This window comes from Meles meles, chromosome 4 (genome assembly GCF_922984935.1).
Source record: "Meles meles chromosome 4, mMelMel3.1 paternal haplotype, whole genome shotgun sequence".
Lineage (NCBI taxonomy): Eukaryota > Metazoa > Chordata > Mammalia > Carnivora > Mustelidae > Meles > Meles meles.
This window is the reverse complement of record NC_060069.1, coordinates 37,329,009-37,356,532: the sequence shown is the minus strand read 5'-3', so window position 1 is coordinate 37,356,532 and position 27,524 is coordinate 37,329,009. Positions and strand designations below refer to the sequence as shown.

At 39.4% G+C, this 27,524-nt stretch overlaps 1 protein-coding gene and 1 long non-coding RNA gene across 2 annotated transcripts in view; one reads left to right on the top strand and one right to left on the bottom strand.

The window, feature by feature from the left end:
• The window catches only part of ABHD5 (abhydrolase domain containing 5, lysophosphatidic acid acyltransferase), a 32,778-nt gene extending 28,095 nt beyond the window's left edge, over positions 1-4,683 (bottom strand). Inside the window, exon 1 of the mRNA XM_046003550.1 lies at positions 4,533-4,683. Coding sequence (XP_045859506.1) covers positions 4,533-4,579 — 47 coding nt within the window. The 5' untranslated portion in view covers positions 4,580-4,683. The remainder of the gene's footprint in view (positions 1-4,532) is intronic.
• Positions 4,684-4,810: 127 nt separating this feature from the next.
• On the top strand, positions 4,811-19,775 carry LOC123939713. The gene is made up of 4 exons (XR_006817958.1): positions 4,811-5,050; positions 10,405-10,484; positions 18,040-18,083; positions 19,249-19,775. It is a non-coding gene; the product is annotated as an uncharacterized LOC123939713 (long non-coding RNA).
• Positions 19,776-27,524: the final 7,749 nt, after the last annotated feature.

Sequence of the window (27,524 nt, the reverse complement as noted above, 5' to 3'; positions counted from 1 at the left end):
AAGTAGAATCATATTCCTAACCTCCCATTATAACTTAAGCTTATGATCTTAGTTGTTGTCCTCGTCACATTCAAACTTCGAATTCTTATTGAGTGTATCAAAGAACATCTTTTGATGTTCTTTGAATATCTTAGGGTGAAAAATATCAGGTTATAAAGCTGCAAAATATATAATAACTAGGTTTTTTATCTTAATGTTTGTGTCAGCATAAATTTACAATATTGAACTGTTTAATTCAATAAACATTTATTGAACTTTACTATTTATGAAACCCATTCAGGCTTTACCAGACATTTGAGTATGACAAAAGCTTTCACCCCAATGAGCTGACAAAGCAAATAACTACACTACAAAACATGGTATAAGTGCCATAAAGAAAGCTTAGGAAAATACTATATGCCTTCAGAGAAGGGAGATCACAATCTGCTTTGGGTCAAAGAAAACCAAGTGAATCAAGACAAGGGAAACAGAAAGAGCAAAGAACATGTTTGGGAAACAATGAAAGACTGGCTAGAGCCCAGGGCACAGGAGGAAATAAGACTCCAAAGGCAGATAAGAGCCAAGCTGCCTATAAAGGGCTTTAAGTCAGGCTGAGCACCTATAATAAAGCCACTGTGTGCAGCTGCTACAACAAAACTGCCTCTTGGGGAGAGAAAAGTGATGAAATAAGCTATGCTGAAAGCATAGGAACTTTGGGTTCCTATGTTATTTATGTTATTTTAAATGGGTTATTAAAGCCTGCTATAGGGGTACCTGGGTGGCTCAGTTGGTTAAGCATTTACCTTTGGCTCAGGACATAATCTCAGGGTCCTGGGATGGAGCCTCACACTGGGCTCCCTGCTCAGTGGGGAACCTGCTTCTCTGGCTCCAGCTCCCCCTACTTGTGCTCTAGCACACACACTCTCTCTCTCTGTCAGATAAATAAAATCTTGAAAAATAAATAAATAAATAAAGCCTGTTATAAACCAGAAAGGGGAATATGTAGGGTCAGAACAAGGTGATTTCCAGGAGACACTGGAAATGGAAAGCTGATGTACTTAGAATCTACTGGACTTAGTAGATTTGGTATTCAGGGCCATGAAGATGGAGGTCGGCAGTGAAAAATCAGGCCACAGTTCTGAACCCAGATGACCAGAAGAATATAAGCACTCTAATGAAAATAGGTAGGTCAAGGGCAAAAACTGGACTCTTTGAATTGTTTAGTTCAGGGGAAGAAAGGTGAAAATGACATCCAAGTCTGCACGTGTTACATTTGAGGAATAAAGTGCAAACATCTGGCACACAATTAGAAACATCACCAGATTTCTAAAAAGGGCTCCATCATGAGAATAAGATTTTAGTTCTCTCCACAGAAAAGATGCTTCAAAGAGTAGAAGTAAACAAGACAAAATATGAAAACACAGATGAAAGAAGAAGTAGAATCTTGGAGAATTGTGACATTTAAAGAATGAAAAAAAAGAGAGAACCTAATAAAAGTGACTATTGATCTCAGGCTAAGGCATGAAGCAAAATGTCTTAAGAGCTATAATGTCTGGTAAGAATTTCAATAAGGAGAAGCTAACTTTACAGTGTCAAATACTGAGAAAGACCCAAGGAAGATAAGTACCCAGAAAAAAAAAAAAAAAGTCCACTAGAATGTATCATTGAGAACTGCAGTGATTCTTAAGAAGTCGGGTATGAAGGATTTGGGAAGGAGAGATGGCAACAGAGAGGAGTCATTGATCTTAGCGGTCTTTTAAAAATGGCAAAATCCACTATCTTATCTCCAAGGCAAAGGACTATAGTCAAATTCTAATGCAAATCCAGTACGTGGCTGGTAAACCCACTGGAGGAGAAGGGGAGGAAAAAAATCCTTTACTTGCAGCATTTTATGATATCTATGGTATAAATACTACCATCATGGCTGATTTCAAGCTGCCAAAAGTTCACAAAATTCTTGAAAGTTTAGCAATGGTTGCCAGTACAAGCCAACTCCAACACACCACTGCAAACCACCTATTATACTGTCTGCTCTGCAGCTGAGCAATTCTGTCACAGCTTTCCTCTAAACTCAACAGATCATTCAACTTAATCATTCTTTGGGACAACCTTGCAGCAATTCACAGAAGTCTTCCCTACTCTTGTTACATTTAACTTTCTCAACTGTCTTGCAACAAAAAGGGTTAGATGTTGAAAGCCAAATGGCTTCCAGGCAAATCTGTCTTCACTGAGAAAATCACAAAGAAAAAAAACAAGATTCATATGTGCCAAAAAGCCTTCCTCCGCAGTTTTATAATTGTTTCCTTTGTTAATGTCAATTCCCCATCTAAACCTGAAGTGTCTTAAAGATCAAGAACTTGATACAGGACCTATTTTCTCACAACCTCTAATGGCTCTTGGCATAGTTCCAGTTGATTACCAAATTAAAAGAAATAAACTCTGTATCAATGCAAGGATTAAGTAACAAAGTGTTAAGAGAGTAAGCAAAAGAGACAAGAACCAAACATCCCTCATGAGTCCCAGTTCTACAGAGAAGCACCAGTGATATGGCAGAGGATATTAAACTAAATCTAGACACCTGGGGAGCTCCAGTCCAGCTCTGCCACTCACTAGTGGGCTGCTGGTAGCCCTTTCAGTTGCTGTTGCAAATGAAAAATGGACAGAAATACTGTGCACACAGGGTTGATCTTAGGTTTAACATAAACACATTTAGGCAACACCTCGCAGGACAGGTACTTGCTCATCTTCTTGGTACAGTTCACAAGACTACACTAGTACGCACACTGGATATTGCTTTAGTACATTGCCAAGAGTACCAAGGAGGCCCACCTCTGTCATGGGGCTATGGCTGCTCAGCTGCTAAAGATATTTTATAGTCTGTCCCCAATGACCTGGGGACATCACCCCATCCATAAATTCCTTCCACAGTCATGCCCTGGACTCCCGGGCCCCACAAGAATATGGTGACCAAAAAGTCCACCTAGGGGCGCCTGGGTGGCTCAGTGGGTTAAAGCCTCCGCCTTCGGCTCAGGTCATGATCCCAGGGTCCTGGGATCGAGCCCCACGTCTGGCTCTCTGCTCCGCAGGGAGCCTGCTTCCTCCTCTCTCTCTGCCTGCCTCTCTGCCTAGTTGTGATTTCTCTCTGTCAAATAAATATTAAAAAAAAAAAAGTCCACCTAAAAGCAGTTTCGGAAAGATAAAAAGGTGTTATGGCAAACTAGGTGGGAACAAGCTACCAGTTAGGTTCCTACTTGTGTCCACATGAGGACATTCAGCATCTTACCTCAACAAGGAAGTTTATCAACAAACCAAAACAATGGACCCATTCATAATGTAAACAAACTTCAGAGGAAGTATTTGGAAACTGTCACCTCACCCCCTCCCCCTATCTTTCCAAATACAACTGTCTTCATAGTACTCCATATTACCTTTATCATTTAGGTTATGTTTCATATGCAAGTTTCTCCAGACATCTTAAGTAGAATTATCAAAATACTAAACATATATACAGAAACACAAAAGTTTACTTTCCAAAGGAAATGACCAGCCTTGAGAAATATGGCAATAATATTCGTAATTTAATTTTTCCACCAATTGTTATCTGTCTACTGACAAGGGCATGAAGTTTCTAGCTACAGGTGGAAGAGAATAATTTAAACTTAGTACGTCTGTGTATCAAAAAGTTTCACGTTGGACATCTGTCCTCCAAATTCCATAAAGTTTTCTACATATATATGAGTTCTGAGGAGCAAACACGCCCACTTCTCCGGTAACACCACAGCACTCAGAAACAAAGGAAGATCGCTGAAAGATGATCAATTCTGAATCTGCTGTCCATATAGGGTTAACATTCTTTCTACTAAGTATCTATAAATTAAACGCTTTCTGAAACCCAAAGTTATATACCCACGCCCTCAAACCCCTTTCCCTCTCGCTGCGCTTCTCCTTTCCCCGACACCCCCCAATCTCCTGCACTTCCCAGACAGACTTTGGGTTCTCCATCTCCGGCAGCCCCGGGGAAGCGCCGCCCCTTCCCCCAGGCTCGGGAGGTTCTGCCCGGGCGGCGCATTCGTTCTCGTCCCGGGCTGGGCGGAGAACAGGGCGCACCTGCCGCCAGAAGCCGCGCTTCCAAGTGCACGAATGACTGAGCCGTTTCCCCTGGCTCGAGGCAGGTGTGGGAACGGCGGGTCACCGCCTGCCGGCTGTCCTGGGGCACGCGGGTCCGAGGAGTCCCCGGATGACGAGCCGGGCTAGGTGCCGGGTCGCCCTTGCCGCCGAGCCCGCGGAGACGCTTACACAACATCACGGCGGCCCCTCCGCGCGGGGGTCTGCGGCGCGGCCGGGGAGGATCACACCCTCCCCGCGCCTCCGCGCCTAGGGGCGTCCGGCAGGGACAGAGCCAGACCGGGGCGTCCTCGGGGCGCAGCGCGGTCTCACGCCGGGCCGGACGACAGGCAGGCCGGGGTACGGGTCCTCGGCTGCGCCGCCCGGCCCGACCTGGGCCCCTGTGGAAGGAGCGATCCCGAACCCCACGAAGTCGTGGCCGCACTCACCTCTCACAGGTGTCCGCCGAGTCCACCTCCTCCTCCTCCGCCGCCATGGCCGCCGTCACCGCGCGAGCGCCGGACCGCGCCTCCAAGCCGGCTGACAGGCCGACTGAGAACCAGAGCCGCCGCCGCCCTTAAGGCCACCGCCGCCCGCGCATGCGTCGCCCTCCCACTTGCACGACGCGGCAGCGCGCGCGCGTGCCCGCCTCTCTCCACCCACCTGCACCAGCTGCGCGTGCGCCCTAATGCCTGGCGCGATCCCGTGTGCGCGCTGGGTGGGGCTGTCAACCCTGGAGCGGGTAAGATTCACCTGGAAATGTTAGGTAGCAAGTGGCTTCAGTAAAACCCGTGTTAATGCATCAGACGCTAATATTAACTGCCGTGCTGGGCACGAGGCAGGCATTCTGGAAGGACCCTGGGACCTTCGCTGGAGGAGCTAAGGTCGTGTCCGATAGACGCTGCGTTGGCGAACGGGACTGCAGCAGTGGAGAGAACTCCGGCCTTCCGCCGGCCAGTCCCTCCAGGTGGGCAGCCAAGGGGAAAGGGTGGCTCAAGACTCTAAAGTCAATATTCACTGATGTGCTGGGGTTATAATAGTGGCCAGAACCAGCAACTGCCGTTACCCTCCCGCGGTATATATATTGGAGGAATGTAAAGTCAGTGTTTAGGTACTTAGAGTTCTTGAGAGGGATTTACCAACATAAATGTCAACATTTCTTGACCCGTTTTCAAGTCTTTTAGCCATCAGATACTGCCTGGTTTTGTAATTATACCTCTCCCTACAACAGGGGCCAACGGCAGGCTACCCCCCAGGAGTGCCACTTTAGCATATTGACTATTTTAAATAAAAGTTATTTAAGAGAATCTCTATAGAAAGGACACTCAGACCCTCCTCTGTCCCCTGAAAACAGGAAATAAATCTCCATGTGATAGGTACCCTCTGTGCACCAGGACGTACATAAAGAGACAGCCTTGTCACCAGAGATGGGAAATTTAGAGCCAAGAAGGCTTTATAAACAACCCTATCTACTTTTTACTAATTTACAACCCCAGCCCAAATTCGGCTTAGAATTCCTTCCTAAATGAAGCTTTCGAAGCTAAGTTTTCTGTATCCTGTCAATTCCTCACAGATATATTGTCTCTTTGTCTGAAAAGCATAAAAACTTCCTAAGCCTTGGTCATTTCTTTAGGTCTCAATTTCATTATTGGGCCTCTGTGTACATGTAGTAAACCACTGGATTTTTTTTCTCCTGTTAATCTGTTTCATATAAATTTAAGTCCAGTTGGAAGACCTTGAAGGTAGAGAAGAATTTTTCCCTTTCCTTCACTATCATTCATCCATTCTTATCTACTGTGTGCCTACTATTAGTCCACTATGTTTTAGTAGCTGAAAAACAATGTACTAAAAAGGTCTGAGACCAGATCTCTCAAAGTTCCAGGAAAACCTGGTGCTATTTCTAAATCTACTAAATCTTCTAAATAGTGACCTACTATCCAATTACGTTGAATGAGAGTGCTTATGTTGGAAGGTCATCGGGACTTACTTTGACTCTCCAGTGGGATAGTCAGGTTGTGACACATTTAAGGCAAGTGCTTGGTCTGCTCTGCAGGCCTGGGCTGTGGGGTCCAAAAAACTAAATGCAGCCGTTATATCAGCAAAGCTAAGTGTACCACACAGATTGGTGTTTGGTGCCCTATTGGTTCCCAGGTTGGCTTTAATCCCAAGAAGGATTTTTTTCTAGGGAAAATGCCATCGTAGGGATCTGGGCCTTTATCAGAAGGCTGCAAATCAGAATGAGGCTGAAACATGGAGGGTTTTCTAGGGCTTCAATGGCCTGACTGACCTATAAATTGTTATAAAGTGCTGTTAACTAAACAAAGTGAGAAAGTAAGTACAGTAGGGAGGTAATAAGGACATGGCATGGGGCACCTTGGTGGCCCAGTTGGTTAAACATCCAACTCTTGATGTTGGCTCATGTCATGATCTCAAGGCATGAGACCAAGCCCCGTGTTGGACTCTATTCTCAGTGTGGGATCTGCCTGAGATTCTCTCTCTTCTTTCACTCTGCCCTTCTCCCCATGCTGCCTGCCCACTGTGTGTGCAGGACCTCTCTCTTTCTCGCTCAGTCTAAAATAAATAAATAAAATCTTGAAGAAGAAGAAAAAAAGAAGGAGAAGGAAGGGGAACTCAGGGGGAGGAAGAGGGATAGTAAGGAAAAATGATACTTGGATCAAGGGAAGGGCGCAGACACCAACTGTATGGCCTTGGGTGGGAGGGGAATCACATGATGAGGGCTTCTTAGAGTCTAATCTGCATGCAGACTTTTGGGGGATATTGTTAAGTTGCAGATTCCAATTCTGTGGGTCTGGTATGGGACCTAATTATTAATTAATAGAGATTCTCTATTTCTAATCAGCTCCCAGTGATGCCTATGGTCTTGCACACCACCCCCCCCTTTTAAAAAATATTTTATTTATTTTTTGACAGAGAGAGAGAGAGAGACATAGTGAGAGAGGGAACACAAGTAGGAGGCGTGGGAGAGGGAGAACAGGCTTCCCGCAGAGCAGGGAGCCCGATGTGGGGCTCAATTCCAGGACCCAAGGATCATGACTGAGCCACCCAAGCATCCCTGCACACCACCCTTTAAATAACAAAGCTCTAGCACAACCACTGGAACTTTATGCAATGATGAAAAGTATCTAAATCCCACTGCTCAGTAAAGTAGCCATGAGTCATATGTAGCTATAGAGCATTTGAAATGTGTCTAGTGTGACTGAATTTTTTATTTTAATTAATTTATTTTAATTAACTTGAATCTAAATATCCACATGTGGGGGCACCCTAGGTGGCTCCGTGGGTTAAAGCCGCTGCCTTCCACTCAGGTCATGATCCCAGGATCCTGGGATCGAGCCCTCCCCTCCCCCCTTGGGCTCTCTGCTCTGTGGGGAGCCTGCTTCCTCCTCTCTCTCTGCCTGCCTCTCTGCCTACTTGTGATCTCTGTCAAACAAATAAATAAAATCTTTTTAAAAAAATAAAAATAAAAATCCACATGTGGTTAATGGTTACCATGTTGGACAAGAAGTTTTCAATCATCCACTCCTCAGCTATGAAAATGAGAATTTGAAACTGGATGATTCTCTACATTCCTTCTGGTGTTCTGTGGTTCCAAGTTATTTTCAATATTGTATGGAAGGAGGGGTTTGATGAGGGGGCTGATGTTATGATGTTAAAATTTGGAATAAAGGCCTGGGAATTAGGAGATCTACCACACTAGGGTGGGGAAGAGGGGTATTGTCCCGTAAGGGCTGGATTCTAGAATTCAGGGTAGAATTGCTCTCCAGAGACACAAGACTCTGACTAGTCAATGAATATCAGTTGAACTCTTCAGAAGCAGATAAAAGGCCTCCTTTGGTAAGATTCAAATGCTAGGCCATAAAGGAAAGAAGTGAGTAATACTACCACATCAAAATATAAAATCTCTGTGTGAAAAAAGACACAATAGAATATAATGCAAAAATTTGAAACAGACCTAGATTTAATAATTTCAATAAGGAAAAATTAAATAATAAAAAAGTAGAAAATAGAGTTTAAAAATCCTCCTCAGAAGAGAAAACTCTCAAGCCATAAATAGGCACAAGATGCTTATACTCACCTGTGATCAAGGAAATGGAAATTCAAACCATGATGACATAAACGAAAAGAGTTCATGATGCTAAGTATTGGCAAGAACCTGGATCGATGGAGAATGCATCTACCCAGTCCATGGGAGTGCCAGTTATTACAGCCATTTGGAAAATGATTTGGAAGTTACCTATCTGAAAATGTAAAATTAACTCTGACCCAGCAACTTAATTTCTGGGAATCAATCCTTTCTCATGTGCACATAAAGACATATAAAATGATGTTTCCTTCAGTTACTCTAATAGAAGGAAAGAAAAGAAACAAAATTAGTAAGAATGCCCATGATTAAATTCTGGTACCCCCATAATATGAAATACCATGACAGCACTAATTTGGAAAGCTCTCCAGAGCATATTGATATGTAGAAAAAGCAAAATCCATGGAATGTGAGTCAAAAGTTGGTACTTTGAGATTAATACAATTGATAAACTCCTAGCTAACTAATCAAGAAAAAAAAAGCATGAATGAAGACTATCAGGTTTGGAAAAGAGGATGTAACCATAGATCTTGCCAACATTAGGATGATAATGAGGCAATATTACAAATAGCTTTATTGAATTTGAAAACGTAGATAAAGTAGGCAAGATATTTAGAGAACATAACTTGCCCAAAACTGACAAGATAAAAATAAGAAACTTGAACAACTCAATATTTATTTTTAAAAACTTCCTACAAAGAAGTTTTTCAAATAATTGAATAATTGCCCCCATGGTAGAGTAAGATTGTCATAAATTCTTTACTGCTTCTCACATTGAAAATTGGAGTCTTGTTTTCTCTCCACTTCAGTCTGATCTGTGATTTGTTTTGACTACTAAAATGTTGCAGAAGTGATTCCGTAATTTCCAAGACTGGAACTTAAGGGATCCATAACTTCAATATTTACCAATTTTTATAATTCCTCTTGAAAGTCTGATATCCCAAGCTCTGCTGGCCATGTGGAGAGCACCAGGCTTCTAAGATTTCCAGCCCACTCTCCACTGAATGCAGCCGAATGAAGGACACAAACTGACACCATGTGGATTGAAGTATGTGTCCAGATGAGCTTAAATTCCTGGCCCAGAAGATGGTGAAAACAAAATGGTGATTGTTTTAAGCCACCGTATTTTGAAATTTTCATTTCCCTGATGACTAGTGATGCTGAAATCTTTTCACGTGCTTATTTGCCATTTACAAATGGCAATGTCAATGAAATGCTTTCAATGAGCTTTTCAATGAAATGTCTGTTCATGTCTCTTGCACATTTTCTAACTACTGAGTTTTAAGAACTTTTTATGTTCTCTAGATACTAGTTCTTTGTCAGTTTGTGGTCTGAAAATATTTTCTCCCGTAGGAAGCTTATCTTCTCATCCTCTTCACAGAGACTTTTGCAGAACAAAGTTTTTAATGTAATGAAATCCAATGTATTGATTTTTCAATGGGCTTATGCTTTGATGTTGTCTAAGAACTCTTTGCCTAACCTGAGGTCCCAAAGATTTTCTCCTTTGTCCTTTTCTAAAAGTTTTATGGTTTTCATGTTACATTAAGTCCATGATTCATTTTGAGTTAATGTTTGTATAAAGTAAGAGATTTCGGTCAGGGTGTTGTTTGTTTATGGCCTATGGCTATCTAATTTCTCCAGCACCATTTGTTGAAATCACAAAGAGTTTTGACACATTGTTCAGTAGCCTTTTCTGCTCTTACAAAGGAAGTATGATGTGTGAACTATGGTAGATATTTATGAGGTAAGGAGATGGGGGGGAGGGGCATTAAGATGTGCTCAAATCTTCCTTCAGGGAAGGGCTTATTCCCTTAACTGCTGTGAGATTTTCAATGGAACAGCCTTTGGCCCCTTCAGGGAAAACGGTACCTACAAAGATCCATCTCACCAAAGTCATGCCCTTTGGAGGAAAACTCATACCTAATAATGGCTGAAGATAGGAATACAAAGGACCAAATATTTCCACCCAAAATGGGACAATCCAAATGAGCCTTTATCACAGCTCAGCTTCTTCTCAGTCCCACCTTCACCCCCCTTCCCATCAGTGTTGATCATTCCCTGTGTTGATCATTCCCTGAACATTAAGCTCTCAGAGATTGCTTCCTGCAAAGGCCAAACTGTGATACTTGTTTTCATTTGTATTTAATAAGCATGGCATTTGGTTTAGGTGTTGACAATGAAAAGGTTATAACTTGGTGGTTTTTATACTATGATTATAGGACCAGTCATGACAGGAAAACTTGCCTCAGAAAGTCTACTCTCAACACGCACCATTGCAAATGAGGAATGGAAGCTGAAGGTAGGGAGAGGACAAATGTGAGTGGTAAGATTCGCACAGGCATGCATAAAAAAGAAAGAAAGATCACAAGTGAAATAGAGTGAGAACTGCAAGATGCTGTCCCCTCTTTTACCATGGCTCATAGTGATGCCAACACTGGGAAGGTAGATGCATGGGTCAATATCCAGAAGTACAGCGGGGCCAAATTGCCCATCAACATTTGAAGATGGGGGGCAGAGAGGAGAGGAGAGAGAGGCTACCGTTCAGTTTCTAGTCATGTCCTCTGCACCAGGAAATTTGAGGTCATGCTGATTTGGGGAGAGAATTTTAACAGTGTTGTTTTCCTCTACCTTCCATATCATTTGATTATAATAGAAGAACCCTTGATTTTTTATTTTCAGTAGGATCAGTGTTTCTATCTTTTTTTTTTTAATTTATTTATTTGGCAGAGAGAGAGATCACAAGTAGGCAGAAAGGCAGGCAGACAGAGAGCTGGAGAAGCAGGCTCCCTGCTGAGCACAGAGCTCAGCAGGGCTCAATCCCAGGACCCTGAGATCATAACCTGAGCGGAAGGCAGAGGCTTAACCCACTGAGCCACCCAGGAGCCCCAGCATCAGTGTTTCTTTCTTTCTTTTTTTTTTATTTTATTTATTTGACAGACAGAAATCACAAGCAGGCAGAGAGGCAGGCAGAGAGAGAGGAGGAAGCAGGCTCCCTGCGGAGCAGAGAGCCCGATGCGGGGGCTCGATCCCAGGACCCTGAGATCATGACCTGAGCCGAAGGCAGAGGCTTTAACCCACTGAGCCACCCAGGCGCCCCAGCATCAGTGTTTCTTAAAACACTGATAGAAAAAATTTTTCCTACCGTATTTCAGATCTTTTAACCTTTATTTTCCTTCTGGTTGTTTTTTATCAGCACATGCTGAAATAATAGGTATCCTCAGAAATCAGGAAAATATCCTCCAAAATGTTGACATTGAAAATGTCAGTTGCCTTTCTGTGTTTGAATTTACAGGAGCAAAAACCCTTCTATATAGCCATTATTTATGCCCCTGAACATTTTGTAGCAGGGGCAGGTTTACACAGTAGCAGAAAGTGTTCATACCCATAATTCCCTCTGACATTAACGTTGGCTCTTGAATCGCTCCCTTACCACTTTGAAAATGCATCCTTCGGTTTAATACAGCTTATTGAATATCCATTCCGTTTAGTCGGCACAGCACTCACAGCAGAAAACAAACAGCAACTGGTATCTTGGCTCTATTACATTTTCTGACAAGTGGGAAATATCTGTTTGGGATGCAATAAATACTTGGTTCTAAGTAATTCAGCAAATTGGCTTATTTAGCTTGAGCTCTGCAGGGAGGCACAGAGGGAATGATTCTTACCCATCATTGATTCCACATTGAAATATGTTGATTGTCCATGCCTGCAGCTGGAAGAATTTTGTGGTGGTATGAGCGAAGGAGCAGCTAGTGGAAATGCTGTCCTACATCACTGTAAAACTAGCAGTAATCTTATTGCTTATCTACCTTAGAGGCAGCTCTTATCAGCTCACAAGAGTCAATTGTTAAATATTCAGGAATTTTTGAGCTGGATATGAAACCTTGGAACTTTGAAATTGGGAAATATTTGTGTCACAGAAATTAGCAGTTGAAATCTGGGCTTTAAAAAAAAAACCTCTGGTTAACCAGCACACAATTGCCTACTCTTCCTTAATGTAGGAAAGTTACAAAGGAGATGGCACAATGATTTCTCTCATGTGGAATTTAAGAAACAAAACAGATACACATAGGGAAAGGAAGGGGGAAAAAATAAGACGAAATCAGAGAGGGAGACAAGCTTTAAGAGACTCTTAACTCTAGGGAATAAACTGCGGGTTGCTGGAGGGGAGGTGAGTGGGGGATGGGGTAACTGGGTAATACATTAAGGAGGGCAAGTAATGGAATGAGCACTGGGTGTTGTATGCAACTGATGAATCATTAAACTCTACCTTCGAAACTAATAATATGTTCTATGTTAACTAATCGACTTTAACTTTTAAAAAAGAAGATGGCAAGCAAAGAAATGAAGGTTTCACAAGAAAATGAATAAACTCAAGTAAACTGAAAATACACAAAGAAACAGATGTCAAGGGTATAACAACTTTCTGTAATGGTACCCAGGTATGCATGAGCATATTTAAGCACTTAAAAGATAGAGAGATCTGATTATAAGATCAAGCAAGGGTGGTAAGGATTCATGAAAGTGAGTCTCAAGTAAGGCTTATTTTCTTTTAAGTTGAGGTATACAGCATGGATCATAATAATTACCGCAAAGTGAGCTCCCCACATTAGCATAATCCAGATGGTTAAGGAAATTTTGCAGGAGAAAAAGGGACACTAGAAGAAAGCAATGGAACAGGCAATGCAGGTAGGCACGCAAGAGAAGAAATCATGTGCAGCTCCATAGCAGATATTTGAGCTTGAAGAATATCAGTTGGACAGCATAACCTGCTCGGGATTTTTATTTTGTTTTAATATTAAGATGCTGCAAATCAATGTATGAGAACTTTTTTTAGGTGTGCTGATGAATATACAGTTAATAGCTAAATTTAGGGCTTTTTTGGGGGTAACTCTTCTCCTTTGAGATTTGGTGATACTGCTTAGCTATCCTCCCCTCTGAGCATAGTCTCTGATTTAATGGACCCTTGACACTTAAGCAACATGGGCTTGAAGTGGGTGGGCCCACTTACACGTGGATTTTTTTTTTATAACTACAGTACAGTGCTGTAAACATGTTTTTTCTCTTGTGATTTTCTTAATAACATTTTCTTTTCTCTAGTTTACTTTATTCTAGGAATGCAGTATGTAATCCATATAACATACAAAATATATGTGAATTGACTGTTTATGTTATAGTAAGGCTGCCGGTCAACAATATTCATAGTTAGTTTGGGGGAGTGTGGGGTACCTGGATGGCTCAGTTGTTTAAGCATCTGCCTTTGGCTCAGGTCCTGATCCCAGGGTCCTGGGATCGAGCCCCACGTTTGGCTCCCTGCCCAGTGGGGAGACTGCTTCTCCCTCTGTCTCTCCCACTGCTTATGTACTTTCTCTCTCTGTCAAATAAATAAATAAAATCTTTTTTAAAAATTGGGAGAGTCAAAAGTTATACATGAATTTCCACTGTGCAGGGGGTTATTATCCCCACCTCCACTTATTCAAGGGTCAACTAATTTCTTTACTTGCAGTAGGGGAAATGGATTATTATTAAACATCTTTCAAGTTAAGTAGCATATGCAGTATGTACATTGCTCTCGGCTACTTTTGCATTAACTCCCCAGTCTCTGAAAACTAGGCTTTTAAACCATCATTTTTGTACATGTGTGCATCTCTCTTTTTTTTGAGGGGGAGAGTTGTAGATCAACAAAAGTGGTAATTTTAATGATAACATAGTTTTACTGGGTTGAATCTATCCTTTCTTACCATAAAAATTTATTCTGCACAATAAAACCTTTCAAACAAAAATTACACTGTAGCATGAGATTACACTAAAATGATTTAACCAAAATAATTATACCCTCAGTAATGAACCCATCCTATAAGCCTTGATTTTCTTCCTTGGGTCCAGAAGAGCTTCTAGTTCTCCACATCTGAGTCTGGTCACAGACCACTGGAGGAACATCAGAGTCCTTGTCAGTGGCTGCAATTGGTTATGTTTTTGTTAGTGTACTCGCCAACTGTCACTGGGGTTGGTCCTATCTCATCTGAAAGATAATAATTCCTTGAGAATAGAGATGTGTTCTCTACTTCCTTTATAATTCTCAGAAGCTCTTAGAACTATCTTGGAATCTGTACACTGTGAAGATGAAATAAACCCTGTTTGTTGACTGAGTTACAGCTCAGGTGTAAATAACACCTGCAAGGAATTAAAAATGCTACCTGATTAAGCCAATTGATCTAACCATCATTCTTAGCAGTTATTAGCATTTTCATGAAACATGTGAAATCAGGGAACAGAGGTTCTATTACTTACCAACAACTATACAGAGAAATGGTAACAAGAACCAAGAGTAATTTTCTCTGTCTCATTGTATCATACCCCTAGTGTGGTGGTGCTGGCTGGCCCATGAGGGGGTGGCGGCTTGTTAAAAAGCTATCCTACCACCCACCCCCATTGTTCAGACACTCTCCTGGAGTTGTGTTTCTAGCGATGGTGATAGATCTGCATCTATTGCGGGGCTGTTTGGAAGATTGATGTAGCTGTCTATGAACTAGACAAGACTAGTTTTTTTGGCCTTCTACCAGCCAAAGGGGTAATTTAAAGCCATAAGGCAACTGTCACCAGCCAGAGGCCATATTCCCATTGCCAATCAGCCCATCCAAGTAGCGCTGAAACCAGTAGATTAGAACAGCTGAGACCTCTGTTGTTAACTAAATTTGTGAAGCAGTCATTCACATAGGCCTTTAATTATAAGAATGCTGAATCCACTCTTTTTGCCAAGTTCCAATTCTGAGGATTGGGTCGGATGGATTATTTTTCACCCTAACGGGAAACTTGGAAATCCAGTTGGTCCAGTCATAGAAACATTATGTAAAATATACCACTAAAGTCTGCTGAAAAGCTTAGGCTCTTAACCACAAATCTTCCAACCTATTAGGAAACTAGGAATGATCTCCAGATTTAGTCCCCAGAATTTCATTTAAAAATAAGAATATGCTTTGCGTATGATAGAAAGGTAATAGAATAATACTTAAGTGGATTAAGCCGCTGCCTTCGGCTCGGGTCATGATCTCAGGGTCCTGGGATTGAGCCCCGCATCGGGCTCTCTGCTCCGCGGGGAGCCTGCTTCCTCCTCTCTCTCTGCCTGCCTCTCTGCCTACTTGTGATCTCTCTCTCTGTCAAATAAATAAATAAAATCTTAAAAAAAAAAAGAATAATACTTAAGTATGATAGATACGTAGATGTAAAGATATGTAGCTATAGCCTCTTTTTTTTCCCCTCCTCCTGAATATCTTGTCAGCATAACTGTAATTATCTTTATTTGGTTGAAAACAAATGAAAAGAAAACAATTATCACTCTAGGTAAACTATATAGAATCTCAGTTGAATTTAGGTACCTTATATAAATGTTTAAACATTTTAACAACTTACAGAATGATGGCCAAGTTTAGTTAACAGTTGGATCTTCCAAATCTAGAATGAGATGTTTTCATCTCCATACAATTGCAAATCTTAATCTTTTTCTTTCTCATTGTTTGAATTATCATTGCAGTTTAGCCTTTACTCAAGTGGAAGATTTTTTTTTCCTCTTGAAAGAAGGAAAACAAAAAGACATTAAATATTTTCTTTTGAATTATTCTTCAGCGCTCAAAATACAGGTTTAATCCAAAACCAGTGCTTGCACTTTGAATAGCATACAAATCAGAATTTGAATTAAAAAAACATTGAATGTATGAAAGAAATATAGTGTTGTTTTAAAGTTTCTTTAAAATATAAATGACTTAAAATTACATTAATGTAATTTTTAAAAATGTATTGAAAACAAACAAACAAACAAAACCCCCAGTTAAATATGTAATACTAAAAGCACATGCTAGGGCACCTAGGTGGCTCTGTGGTTTAAGTATCTGGCTTCAGCTCAGGTCATAATCCCAAGGTCCTAGGATCCAGCCACCCATGTTGGGCTCCATGCTTCACAGAGAGTCTGCTTCTTCCTCTGCCCCCCACCCCACTTTTCTCTCAATCTCTCTCTCCCCCAAATAAATAAATCTAAAAAAATTAAAAACACATGCTAGAACCTATTTATAGTTGTATATTTAAACACCCCCAAGTTGGGAAATATAAATAAAATATAGCAATCCGTTCCCAACTTGTTCACAAAGAAACCATTTCCCAACTTTATTCACAGTGATTTGGACAAAATAATAAACTATAAACTAGTTAATTCAATTCTCAGAATTGGAGCTCCAGTCAAATAGTAAATCCGAAATATTTTCCTAGTAACTCATACTCTGTTCTTGAGCAGAAGCAATGTGTTTTTAGAGAGGTGTTGATCGAAGGGAAGGTAAATGAAAAGGGAGGCAGTAGAGCAGTAAATAAAGAGAAATTTACTGACTTTTCTGTAATAAACTGACTTAAGAATCACCATTCTGGAAGGCCAAGGTTTTTCTTTATGACCAAAAAAAGAAAAAAAAAAATACTGCCTTTTCTTTTTAAAGGTTTTTTTTCTGGTAAAATACATATACAGAAAGGTACACAAAACAAACAACTATGCCCATGTTTTATTATAAAGTGAACACTAATGTGTTTATCACCCAGGTCAAGAAATGGAACATTTCAGCATCCCCAAGACCTCCCTCATATGCCACTCAATCATTACTCCAATTCTCTAGTTAACTCCTCTCTTAAGAACTAACACCATAGTTTAGTTTTGCCTGGTCTTAACTTTACATAAACAGATTCATAAAGAATGTAAGCTTTGGTGTCTGACTTTTTTCACAGAACATTCATCCATGTGATTGCAATTCCCTATAGATGTTCATGTCCATGGTCGAAAGATATCACAATGTATTGATCTGTGCAACTGCTCTTTCTTTGATGACTTGCTTTGTAACCTTAGAGCTGTTTGAATAGTTTATTCGCTTACAACCTTTTGTGTGTCTTGGTGACCAGTCTGTTCCCATGGGCTTGATGACCTATCCATTCCCATGGGCTTTAAAAATACACCTTTATTTAAGATATATTAGTTTTCATTGTTCAAGTTCTCAAAAGGGAATTTTTAAAGCTATATTTCCAAAATGATTATTCAAACAATGAGAAAGGAAAATATTTCATATTCTTTCCAAGGACTGTTTAAATAGCAACAGTTGTGTGCTTTTACCTGGAAGGAAAGGGGAGTAGTATGCAAAAGAGAAAGAAGAAAACTCAAAGTATCAATACAAAATACAAATACAAAATATTTATAATCCTAGAAAGTAACATCACACTGCTCAGACTGGATACACATCTTATAGGAAAGAACTAAGGACTGTGTAATTTGTTGAAATCTTTAAATATTCCAGCACAACAAATAAAAATAAAACTGCTTTTGAGAATAGGATTTATCAGGACTGATACTCTCTGTATCAGTTTGGTCCTTTGGCTTCAACCACAGTAACTCCCTTGAGCCATTTCAAGCAGGAAGAAATGAACCTGGGCGCCTGGGTGGCTCAGTTGGTTAACCGACTGCCTTTGGCTCAGCTCATGATCCTGGAGTCCTGGGATTGAGTCCCACATCAGGCTCCCTGCTGGGCAGGGAGTCTGCTTCTCCTGCTGACCTCTCTTCTTGTGCTCTCTCTCTCATTCTCTCTTTCTCTCTCAAATAAATAAATGAAATCTTAAAAAAAAAAAAAAAAAGAAAGAAAGAAAAAGAAATGAACCTGAAGGAACACAAGGGTAATATGGTACCTGGGAAGCTGGATAAAGAGATTAGCGTACAGTCCATCTCAGAGCCTGGGGAGAGAGATCCTCAGCAGCCACCTCAAAGCAAGAAGAATCTGGGCAAGTGCTGCCAGTCAAATGGAATTAAACTAATTTTCAGTCTCTTTGTTCTTCAGCTCAAGATTCGTATTCTGAGGAGGGAGCAAAGAATTGCTTTGATGTAAGTCAACTACTTTCTCTTTAGCTGGGCAGAGGAGTACTGGAAGGAGAACTTCGGTGATAGTCCCATAAGACTTTATGCAGTGATTGAAGGGTAATCATAACGTAGGAAACTAAAGGGCACATAGGAAAGAGAAATGGTTGCAGAGAAGCCCCAAACCAATAATATCTACTGTATTCTCCTGCAACACAACTTCTGTTTTGGTTCCAACATGGGCCAAAGGAAATTGAAGTCCCTGCTTTATGGATACAGTTTAGGAAAAGGGCAATTTAGGTCATTATTGCCCCCACCTTTTTCAGGCAGGTGGATTTCTGAGATTATTGCTGTTCCTAGACTTTATTTCTGGGCATATTTGGCCTGATTTTGAAAAATTAAAATAAAATAAAAACCAGAAGTTGCAAAAAGTCTGGAGCTCCTTGGAAAAGAACAAGACTGGAGAAGGAACCCAGACTGTCACACTTCAGTGAGTTGTATCGAATCATTCTCAGAACAAAAAGATTCATTTATTTTTGGAGAGGAGTAAATTCCCTTCTAAGGTTTTATTTACAAAAATACTTATTAAAAAAATGGAAAGGAAAGCCCTGCCCTACAGCTTTAACTGTTACCTGCAAAGAATGAAAGCCCTTTCCTTATATTGGAATCATTGTGTAACATTTACAAAAATGTCTCTCTGATCACTGAAAACTGATAAAAGGAAAATGATTATTAGAATTTCTAATTTAAAAGAGAATTAAATGGTCTATGATCACTGTGCCTCATGGAATTAATCTGGGGAAAAAAAAGTCAGTGAACAAAGTAACATCCTTCATCCCTGCTGCTTCAGGCTGTAATTCATTTAATTCTTTTGCTAAGAGCAAACTTGTATTTGTGAGCATTCCTGACATCCTTATGTCAGAAAAACCCAAGGGCTATGCCCACGGAGTGAAGTCAGAGGTTGGGCCAGTTTTTTTCCATCAGGGCAGTGCACATGTTGTATATGGCAGGCATGCACCCCAAGGAGTGGGGACATGAACATGCCTGTTCCAGCAGTGGGAATTCCATGAGCACGATCATCTGTCCTCCCTAGTCCATCTTCTGGCCCTTCCATACTCAGAATAGGGGAAGAGAAGAATATAAGGAAGAAGGTAAAGAGCTTTCACTTAGCTGGTATCATTTGTGTTCCTAGTTCTCACTCAGCTGACATCGGCTGGCTGTCACACCTCCCATGGCAGTGAGCATCCCCTGCCAGCTCTTTGATGAGAAGACTTGTAGTTTGTTGGGAGACCTCAACACAGGGGAGCTCCGTTCCAACCTTTCCTGGTGTAGGTAATGGCAAATTGCAGTTGGAGATCAGTAAAAATAAAAATGTGATTCATTCCATTAAGCCTACCACCCTATGACTTCTATCCCCATCCAAAAATCTGCAGTGTCTGCCCAAGATGTTGTCGGGGGTGGGGCGGAGAGGAGAGTCAAACTGAGTATTTTAAAGACAGAGGAATAAAGTGAAGGCCCTTTTCTATTTGTACTCCCCCCTTTTGGGGGGTGGAAGAGGTAGAATAACTTACATGTGGTCTATGATATCAAGTTCCCCAAAACCCTCTCAATCCAGCTCAAATGATAATGAAGTTTATAGCTATAGATTTAAGTCCAGAAGAAGAGGGGCTTCAGGGCTAACTAAATCTGGTGGCTCTGGCTCCATTTTCCTGTAAACCTCTCTTCTCTTCCCTTTCCTGGTGTCAGCTGTATCATTAGAGACATCGGGGATGGTTGCAAAGGTCTGGGCTCCTATCTAGGTGTACCAAAGGCCAGGGAAAGACTGGTTACTTCTAGAAGCTTCTAGAACTGCTAGAAGCTCCCTAGCAAGCTGTGCTCTGTATCTCATTGAACTGTATTGTCATGATTATCTATGAATCACATGTTAAACCAAGTTCTGTCTGAGGGAATGGGATATTTTGTTATCAACTTTTCCTGAGTACTGGGGTTCTTGGGATTCTAGGAATGAAGAGAGAGCAGATGCTGGGTAGCAAAGTCCACTCTGATATCCCCCAAACAATTATAATGACTAGATCTAATCTCTTACTGTTAGGCACTTAGGTTGTTTCTAATTTTTTCACAAAAGTTCACAAGGATATATAACCTTGTACATACTCTTTTGAATAACTCTTGCGTTATTTCTTGGAATGTAATTCCAGAAAGTAATTCCAGAAAGTTACTACTTTTGCTCAAAGTAGTAACGTATTTCTTCTTTCTTTCTTTTTTTTTTTTTAAAGATTTTATTTATTTATTTGACAGACAGAGATCACGAGTAGGCAGAGAGAGAGGAGGAAGCAGGCTCCCTGCTGAACAGAGAGCCAGATGCGGGGCTTGATCCCAGGACCCTGGGATCATGACCTGAGCCGAAAGCAGAGGCCTTAACCCACTGAGCCACCCAGGCGCCCCAGTAGTAACGTATTTCTAAGCATTTGATTTATATTGCCAAATTGCTTTCAGCCCCATTATTCCGAGTTACACACCCACCAGAAGTATATGAAGATCTTATTTTCCCAAATATTCACCACCCATGGGTATTACACTTTTTAAGATTCTTCACCAATCCAGTGGGTGAGAGAGGCATTTCATTGTGCTTTAATTAGCATTTCTCTAGCAACCATAAATGTTAATATTTTTATATGTATTTGTTGACTAGTTCTATTTCTTATCTTGTGAATTGTCTGTTCATATTCTTTATATTTCTGTTAAAGTATTGATAATTTTCTTATTGATTTTAACTACTCTTTATATATTAAGGATATTATTAAAACTGTGTCTTGTGTAATAAATTTTATTAATAGTATTTTGATAGAGAAATTATAAACATAATTTACAATCAAGTATATAAATCATTTTTGTTATATTTTTTGCCTTAGTAACATGATCAGAAAGGCCTTCTTTGACTCCAGATCACATAAATATCCAACTAAATTTTTCAACTATTTAATTCTTAAGTAGTTTTATTGAGATATAATTAACAAACCATAAAATTCACCTATTTAAAGTGTAGTATTTGGGGTGCCTGGGTGGCTCAGTGGGTTAAAGCCTCTGCCTTTGGCTTGGGTCATGATCCCAGGGTCCTGGGATCAAGCCCCACATCGGGCTCTCTGCTCAGCAGGGAGCATGCTTCCTCCTCCTCTCTCGCTCTTTGCCTGCCTCTCTGCCTACTTGTGATCTCTGTCTGTCAAATAAATAAAATCTTTAAAAAAAATAAAATAAAGTTATTCATCGGTTTTTAATATATTCATGGAGTAGTACAACCATCACCATTACCTACTTATACAAGATTTTTATCACCCCAAAATGATTACATTTAAATATGATTAATTTTGGATTAATTTTTTCATAGATAGGGGTTCAACTTCATTCTTTTGCTTGTGAATATCCAGTTGCCTGAACACCATTTATTGAAATGACTATGCTTTCCCTATTGAATTGTCTTGGCATTCTTGTTGAAAACCAATTGACTATAAATGTATTAGTTATTTCTGGATTCTCAGTTCTATTCCATTGATGGAGATGTTTATTTTTTAGTACTATGTGCTCTCTCTCGCTCTTTTTTTTTTTTTTTTTAAGATTTTATTTATTTGACAGAAAGAGACCATGAGAGAGGGAACACAAGCATGGGGAGTGGGAGAAGGAGAAGCAGGCTTCCCTCAGCAGGGAGCCCTAGTAGGGCTTGATATTGGGGCTCGATTTGGGGCTTGATCCCAGAACCCTGGAATCATGACCTGAGCCAAAGGCAGACACTTAATGATTGAGCCAACCAGGCGTCCCAGTATCACACTCTCTTAATTACTGTATGTTTATAGGAAGTTTGGAAATCAGGAAGTGTGAGCCTTCCAACTTTGTTCTTTCTCAAGACAGCTGGTTGTTATGGATCCCTTGCATTTCCATATGAATTTTCTCCTCTGCTACTCAATTTCTGAAAATAAAATAAAATAAAATACCAGCATCTGGCACTCTGACTCAGATTACACCAAATCTATAGATCAGTTTGGGGATATTGTCATCTTAACAATATTAAGTATTCTGACCCACAGATATGGTATGTCTTCCCATAAATCTAGATCTTCTTTAAAAAGAAAGCTTGTCTTCTAACAAAGGCCACCTTCCTTATCGCTTCCAACTCCAGAGGAGGAGAAGCAGAAGAGAGAGATAAAGCAATCTTAACAGCAACCAGCCCAGGACTATGCTGTGCGAGGGAAGAAGTGATTTGAGTCAGATATGACATTAAGTTTTGGACTGGACTGGAGTAAGTATGAATCACTAAAAGGGACTGGAACAAGATATCATCTGCCCTTGATATTGTTAAGATCAGGCAAGGAAGATCAGACACAGAAGGGATGAAGCATGATTGGAAAAAGTAAAAAAAAAAAAATTGTTTTTCACATTTAAAACTCAATGGGTTAAGACTCCAATAAACCTGTATGCACAAAGCTAAATAAGAGAAAAGCTCTACTCTCAAGGAATTCATCAGCTTGCCTGCACCAGCTTTGCCAAGACTGCCCCTTTTACAGAACAAAATCCTTTGAAACATGTTATGAATAGTGTTTTTACCCTAAACCTCATTCAAATTTCACATCCATTATTTCATCGAATTTATTGCCCTCCAAAAATACAACTCTTACTGTCAAACAGCTTTTGTACAAGGAAAATATTAATTGAAAAGAACATATGCTTGCTGGAACATCAGAGGGACAAGAAATAAATGATGTGATGAGCACTTTATTATTCACTTTATCCAAAGATGCTGCCTCAAGGAGGTCACTATCGTACTCTTTGTGAAAGGAAGGTAACACAGGTGTTTGTTATAATTATACTTCATGAGTGCATTTGAGGCTGTTGACTTCTCTCAGACAGAGTAAATTGCTCACTTATTCATTAATGTTAACACACACAACTTAATGCACACCATTTGTCAGATGGGAAAGAAAAGAAACTGAATTAACACAATCAGAACGCAGCTGGCTTAAGATAATTATTTAGGGCTATGGGGAAATGCTCAAAACAGCCTAAAACTTGGAAAATAATGATCTGGTACTTTAATTCTTGCATGTGTACTCTTCCCTAATACCTACACAGAAATTCTTTGGTGATGGGCTTTTTATTGAGATTTTTAATTCTGCAAAAATAATTTCTGATTGTAATTTTTTTCTGTGATTCTCTGTGATTTACAAAAAAAAAAGTTAAAGTTACTGCAGCTTATTTTTTTTAAGCTTAATTTCCTGTTGCTTCTTTTTCTAACCATTCAAAAAGGACACCAGCCTTAATATCTTTGATGATTTTTCTTAATAATTCCATGGCTTTCCTCAATTTTTAAAGCAGTTTCTTTTTAATTACCTGTTATTTTTCTTATCTTGCACTCATAAATGGCCTTTTACCTACCTAAAACCTTCCTCATACCTCCTTGCCTCCTACTCAGGTTCTACTGTGCTGGGTGAATTCCATATCCTCTGTTTCACCTCTGGACTCCAGAAGTCTTGTGAAATTCTCTATCCTCAAGTGGTGTGTGTGTCAGTCACACAATGCTATGTATCTATGTGGAGTAGAGGGTACTTTCTAGAGTATGTGTGTGTACAACAGAAAACAGGGTTTATGATGAACTCAGCGTGGAGTGGATGAAGGACTAGTCTCATTGGCAGACATCAGCATTGGACACTTAAATAGAGAAAGCATTTTTATAACTTCTGGGATCAGAAGGCCTGAGGTTTTTTTTTTGTTTTTTTTTTTTTGTTTTTTTTTGTTTTGTTTTTTTTTATTTGACAGACAGAGACCACAAGTAGGCAGAGAGGCAGGCAGAGAGAGAGGAGGAGGCAGGTTCCCCGCTGAGCAGAGAGCCCGATGCGGGGCTCGAACCCAGGACCCTGGGATCATGACCTGAGCTGAAGGCAGAGGCTTTAACCCACTGAGCCAACCAGGCGCCCTGAGAAAGCATTTTTAAAGTAGATTTATTGATGTATAATCCACATGCCATAAGGTTCACCCTTTAGAAGTGTCCGCTCCAATTGTGTTTAGTATATTCACAGTGTCATGAATTTATCACTATCTAATTTCAGAACATTTTCATAATCCGCCAAAGAAAACATTAACATCTCTCTGTCCCGCCAGATTTAGACAACTACTAATCTATTTTCTGTCTCTATAGATGTACCTCTTCTGGATACTCATATAAATGCAATCTCACAGTGTTTGGCCTTGTATGTCTGGTTTATTATACTTAGCATATCCATGTTATATCATCTGTCAATACTTGATTCCTTCTTATGGCCTGATAATATTCCAATGTATGGACGTACCACATTTTATCCATTAATCAGTTGATAGGCATTTGGGTTTTTCTACTTTTTGGCTGTTATGAATAATATTGCTACAGACATTCACATTTCTATGTGGACATATTCTTTGAGTTCTCGTGTGTATATACCTAGGAGTGGAATTTTTTGGTCATATAGAAATTATATGTTGAACATTTTGAAGAATAACAAAACACTTTCCAAAGCAGGCACAACATTTTGCATTCCTATCAGCAATGTATGAGGGTTCCGATTTCTCCACATCCTTGAAATTACTTGTTACTATCCTTCTTTTCTATTATAGTATCCTACGGAATTTGAAATTTTATCTCATCATGGTAATGATTAGCATTTCCCTAAGTACTAATGATGTTGAGTGTCTTTTCATGAGCTTGTTAGCTATTTGTATATCTTCTGGGAAGAAATGTCTGTTCAAACCATTTGTCCATTTTTTTAATTGAGTTATTGGTTTTTGTATGCTGGGTTGCAAGAATTCTTTATAATACTAGGTATAAGTGACTTACCAGATAAATGACTTGCAAATACTTTCTCCCATGCTGGGTGAAAGCTTTATTGATGATGTCATTTTCAGGAAAAAGTTTTAAATTTTTATGAATACACATTTATCTATTTTCCCCCTTGGTGCTCGTGCTTTTGATTTCTTATTTAAGAAATTATTGCCTAATCCAAGGTCATGAAGTTTTAACCTATGTTTCCTTCTAAAAACTTTATATTTTTTAGCTCCAATTACATTTACATCCTTGATCCATTTTAGTTAATTTTTGTGTATGGTATGAAGTAGGGAACCAACTTCCTTCTTTTACTGGTTGTTCTTGCATCATTTATTTAAAAACCAGTTCTTTCCCCAGTAGCTCCCTTGCCAAAAATCAGTTAGCCATAAATGTAAGGGTATATATCTAGACTCTCAATCCTATTTCATTGCTTTGTCTATACTTATACCAGTACCACACTGACTTGATTACTATAACTTCCCAATAAGTTTGGAAATCCAGAAGTGTGAGTCCTCCAACTTTGTTCTTTTTCAAGATAGTTTTGACTCATTAGGGTTCATTGCATTTCCATATGAATTTTATGATCACTTAAAAGTGTAAGTCAAATTTAGGTCAAATATAATTAAAAAGGACAGCTGGAATTTTAATAGGAATTATTCGAGTCTGAGATCCAGTTAGGGAGTAAAATGTAAAAACGAGATGTTTCCATTTATTTAAGTCTTTGATTTCCTTTGCTGATGTTTTATAGTCTGTTGGTCCTTTTATGAAATTAATTTTAAGTATTTTATTTTTTACATTAAGCTGAATATCAAATTTTTTGTTAATTTCCTTTTCAAAATTTTATTGCTAGAGTATAGATATACAATTGGTTTTTTTAATATTACTCTTGTATCCTCCTAACTAGTATGAATTCTAATAGTTTTATTATGGATTCTGTAAGATTTTCAATATGCAAAATCATGTCATCTGTGAAGAGAGATAGTTTAACTTCCTCAATTTAAATATGGTTATCTCGGGGTGCCTGGGTGGCTCAGTAGGTTAAAAGCCTCTGCCTTCGGCTCAGGTCATGATCCCAGGGTCCTGGGATGCAGCCCTGCATAGGGCCCTCTGCTCAGCAGGGAGCCTGCTTCCCTTCCTCTCTCTCTGCCTGCCTCTCTGACTACTTGTGATCTCTGTCTGTCAAATAAATAAATAAAATCTTTAAAAATAAATAAATAAATATGGATATCTCTTACTTCTTTTTCTTGTCTAATTGCCTTGGTGAGAACTTTTAATATAATTTCAACTAGAAATTGTAAGAGTGGATTTTCTTGTCTTGTTTCTGATAAAAGGGTGAAATCATTCAGTGATTCACCATTAAGTGTGATACTAGCTGTGAATATTTTTCTTTTTTTAAATTTTTAATTATTTTTTTTAATTTTTTATAAACATATAATGTATTTTTATCCCCAGGGTTACAGGTCTGTGAATTGCCAGGTTTACACACTTCACAGCACTCACCATAGCACATGCCCTCCCCAATGTCCATAACCCCTACCCCCCTTTCCCAACTCTCCTCCCCCCAGCAACCCTCAGTTTGTTTTGTGAGATTAAGAGTCATTTATGCTTTGTCTCCCTCCCAATCCCATCTTGTTTCATTTATTCTTCTCCTACCCCCCTAACCCCCCGTGTTGCAGCTGCGAATATTTTTTTGATGTTCTTTATCAGGTTAGAGAAATCCTTTTGTATTTCTAGTTTGTAGAGTGTTTTTATTTGAAAAGGGTGTTGGCTTTTGCCAAATGCTTTTTCTGTGTCTATTGATATTATGTGAGTTTTTTTCTTTAATCCATTAATGTATATTACATTGATTAATTTTATTTGTTAAACTAACTTTGAATTCCCGAGATAAATCCCACTTGCTCATAGTGCATTGGGGGTCTTTACATCTACATTCATAAGGGATGGAGGCCTAGTTTTCTTGTAATTATCTTTGGTTTTGGCATCATAGTAATCATATATTTGAGAGTTATTCTTGCTCATATTTTGAGAGGAGTTTGTAAAGGATTGGTACTAAAACTTCTTTAAAGGTTTGATAGAATTCACTAGTGAAGCCATTTTCTTTGAGGGAAGTTTGTTAAATTACTAATTCAATCTCTTGTTATTGGTAAAGTAAGATTTTATGCCTTCTTGAGTTGGTTTTTGTCTTTCTGTTAATTTGTTCTTTTCATCTAGGTTATCTAATTTGTCATCAGATAATTATTTCTAGTATCCCCATATTCTCTTTCTGCTTTCTCAGAGGTCAGCCGTGACAACTCCTCTTTTATTTTGGATATTAGTAATTGGAGTCTTCTCTTTTTTTTTCTTGTACAGTCTAGGTAATGGTTTGTCAGTTTCATTGACATTTTTAAAGAGCCAACTTTTGATTTCTTTGATAGTTTCTATTATATAGATATATATATATAGTTTCTATTATTATTATTGTTTCTATTATTACCTATTTTGTTCTATTATCTATTTATCTCCTACCTAATACTTATTATTTCCTTCCTGCTGGTTTAGTCTGCTTTTTTTTTTAACTTACTAAATTGGAAAGTTATGTTATTGATATAAGATTTTTCTTCTTTTTTAAATAGATATTTACAGCT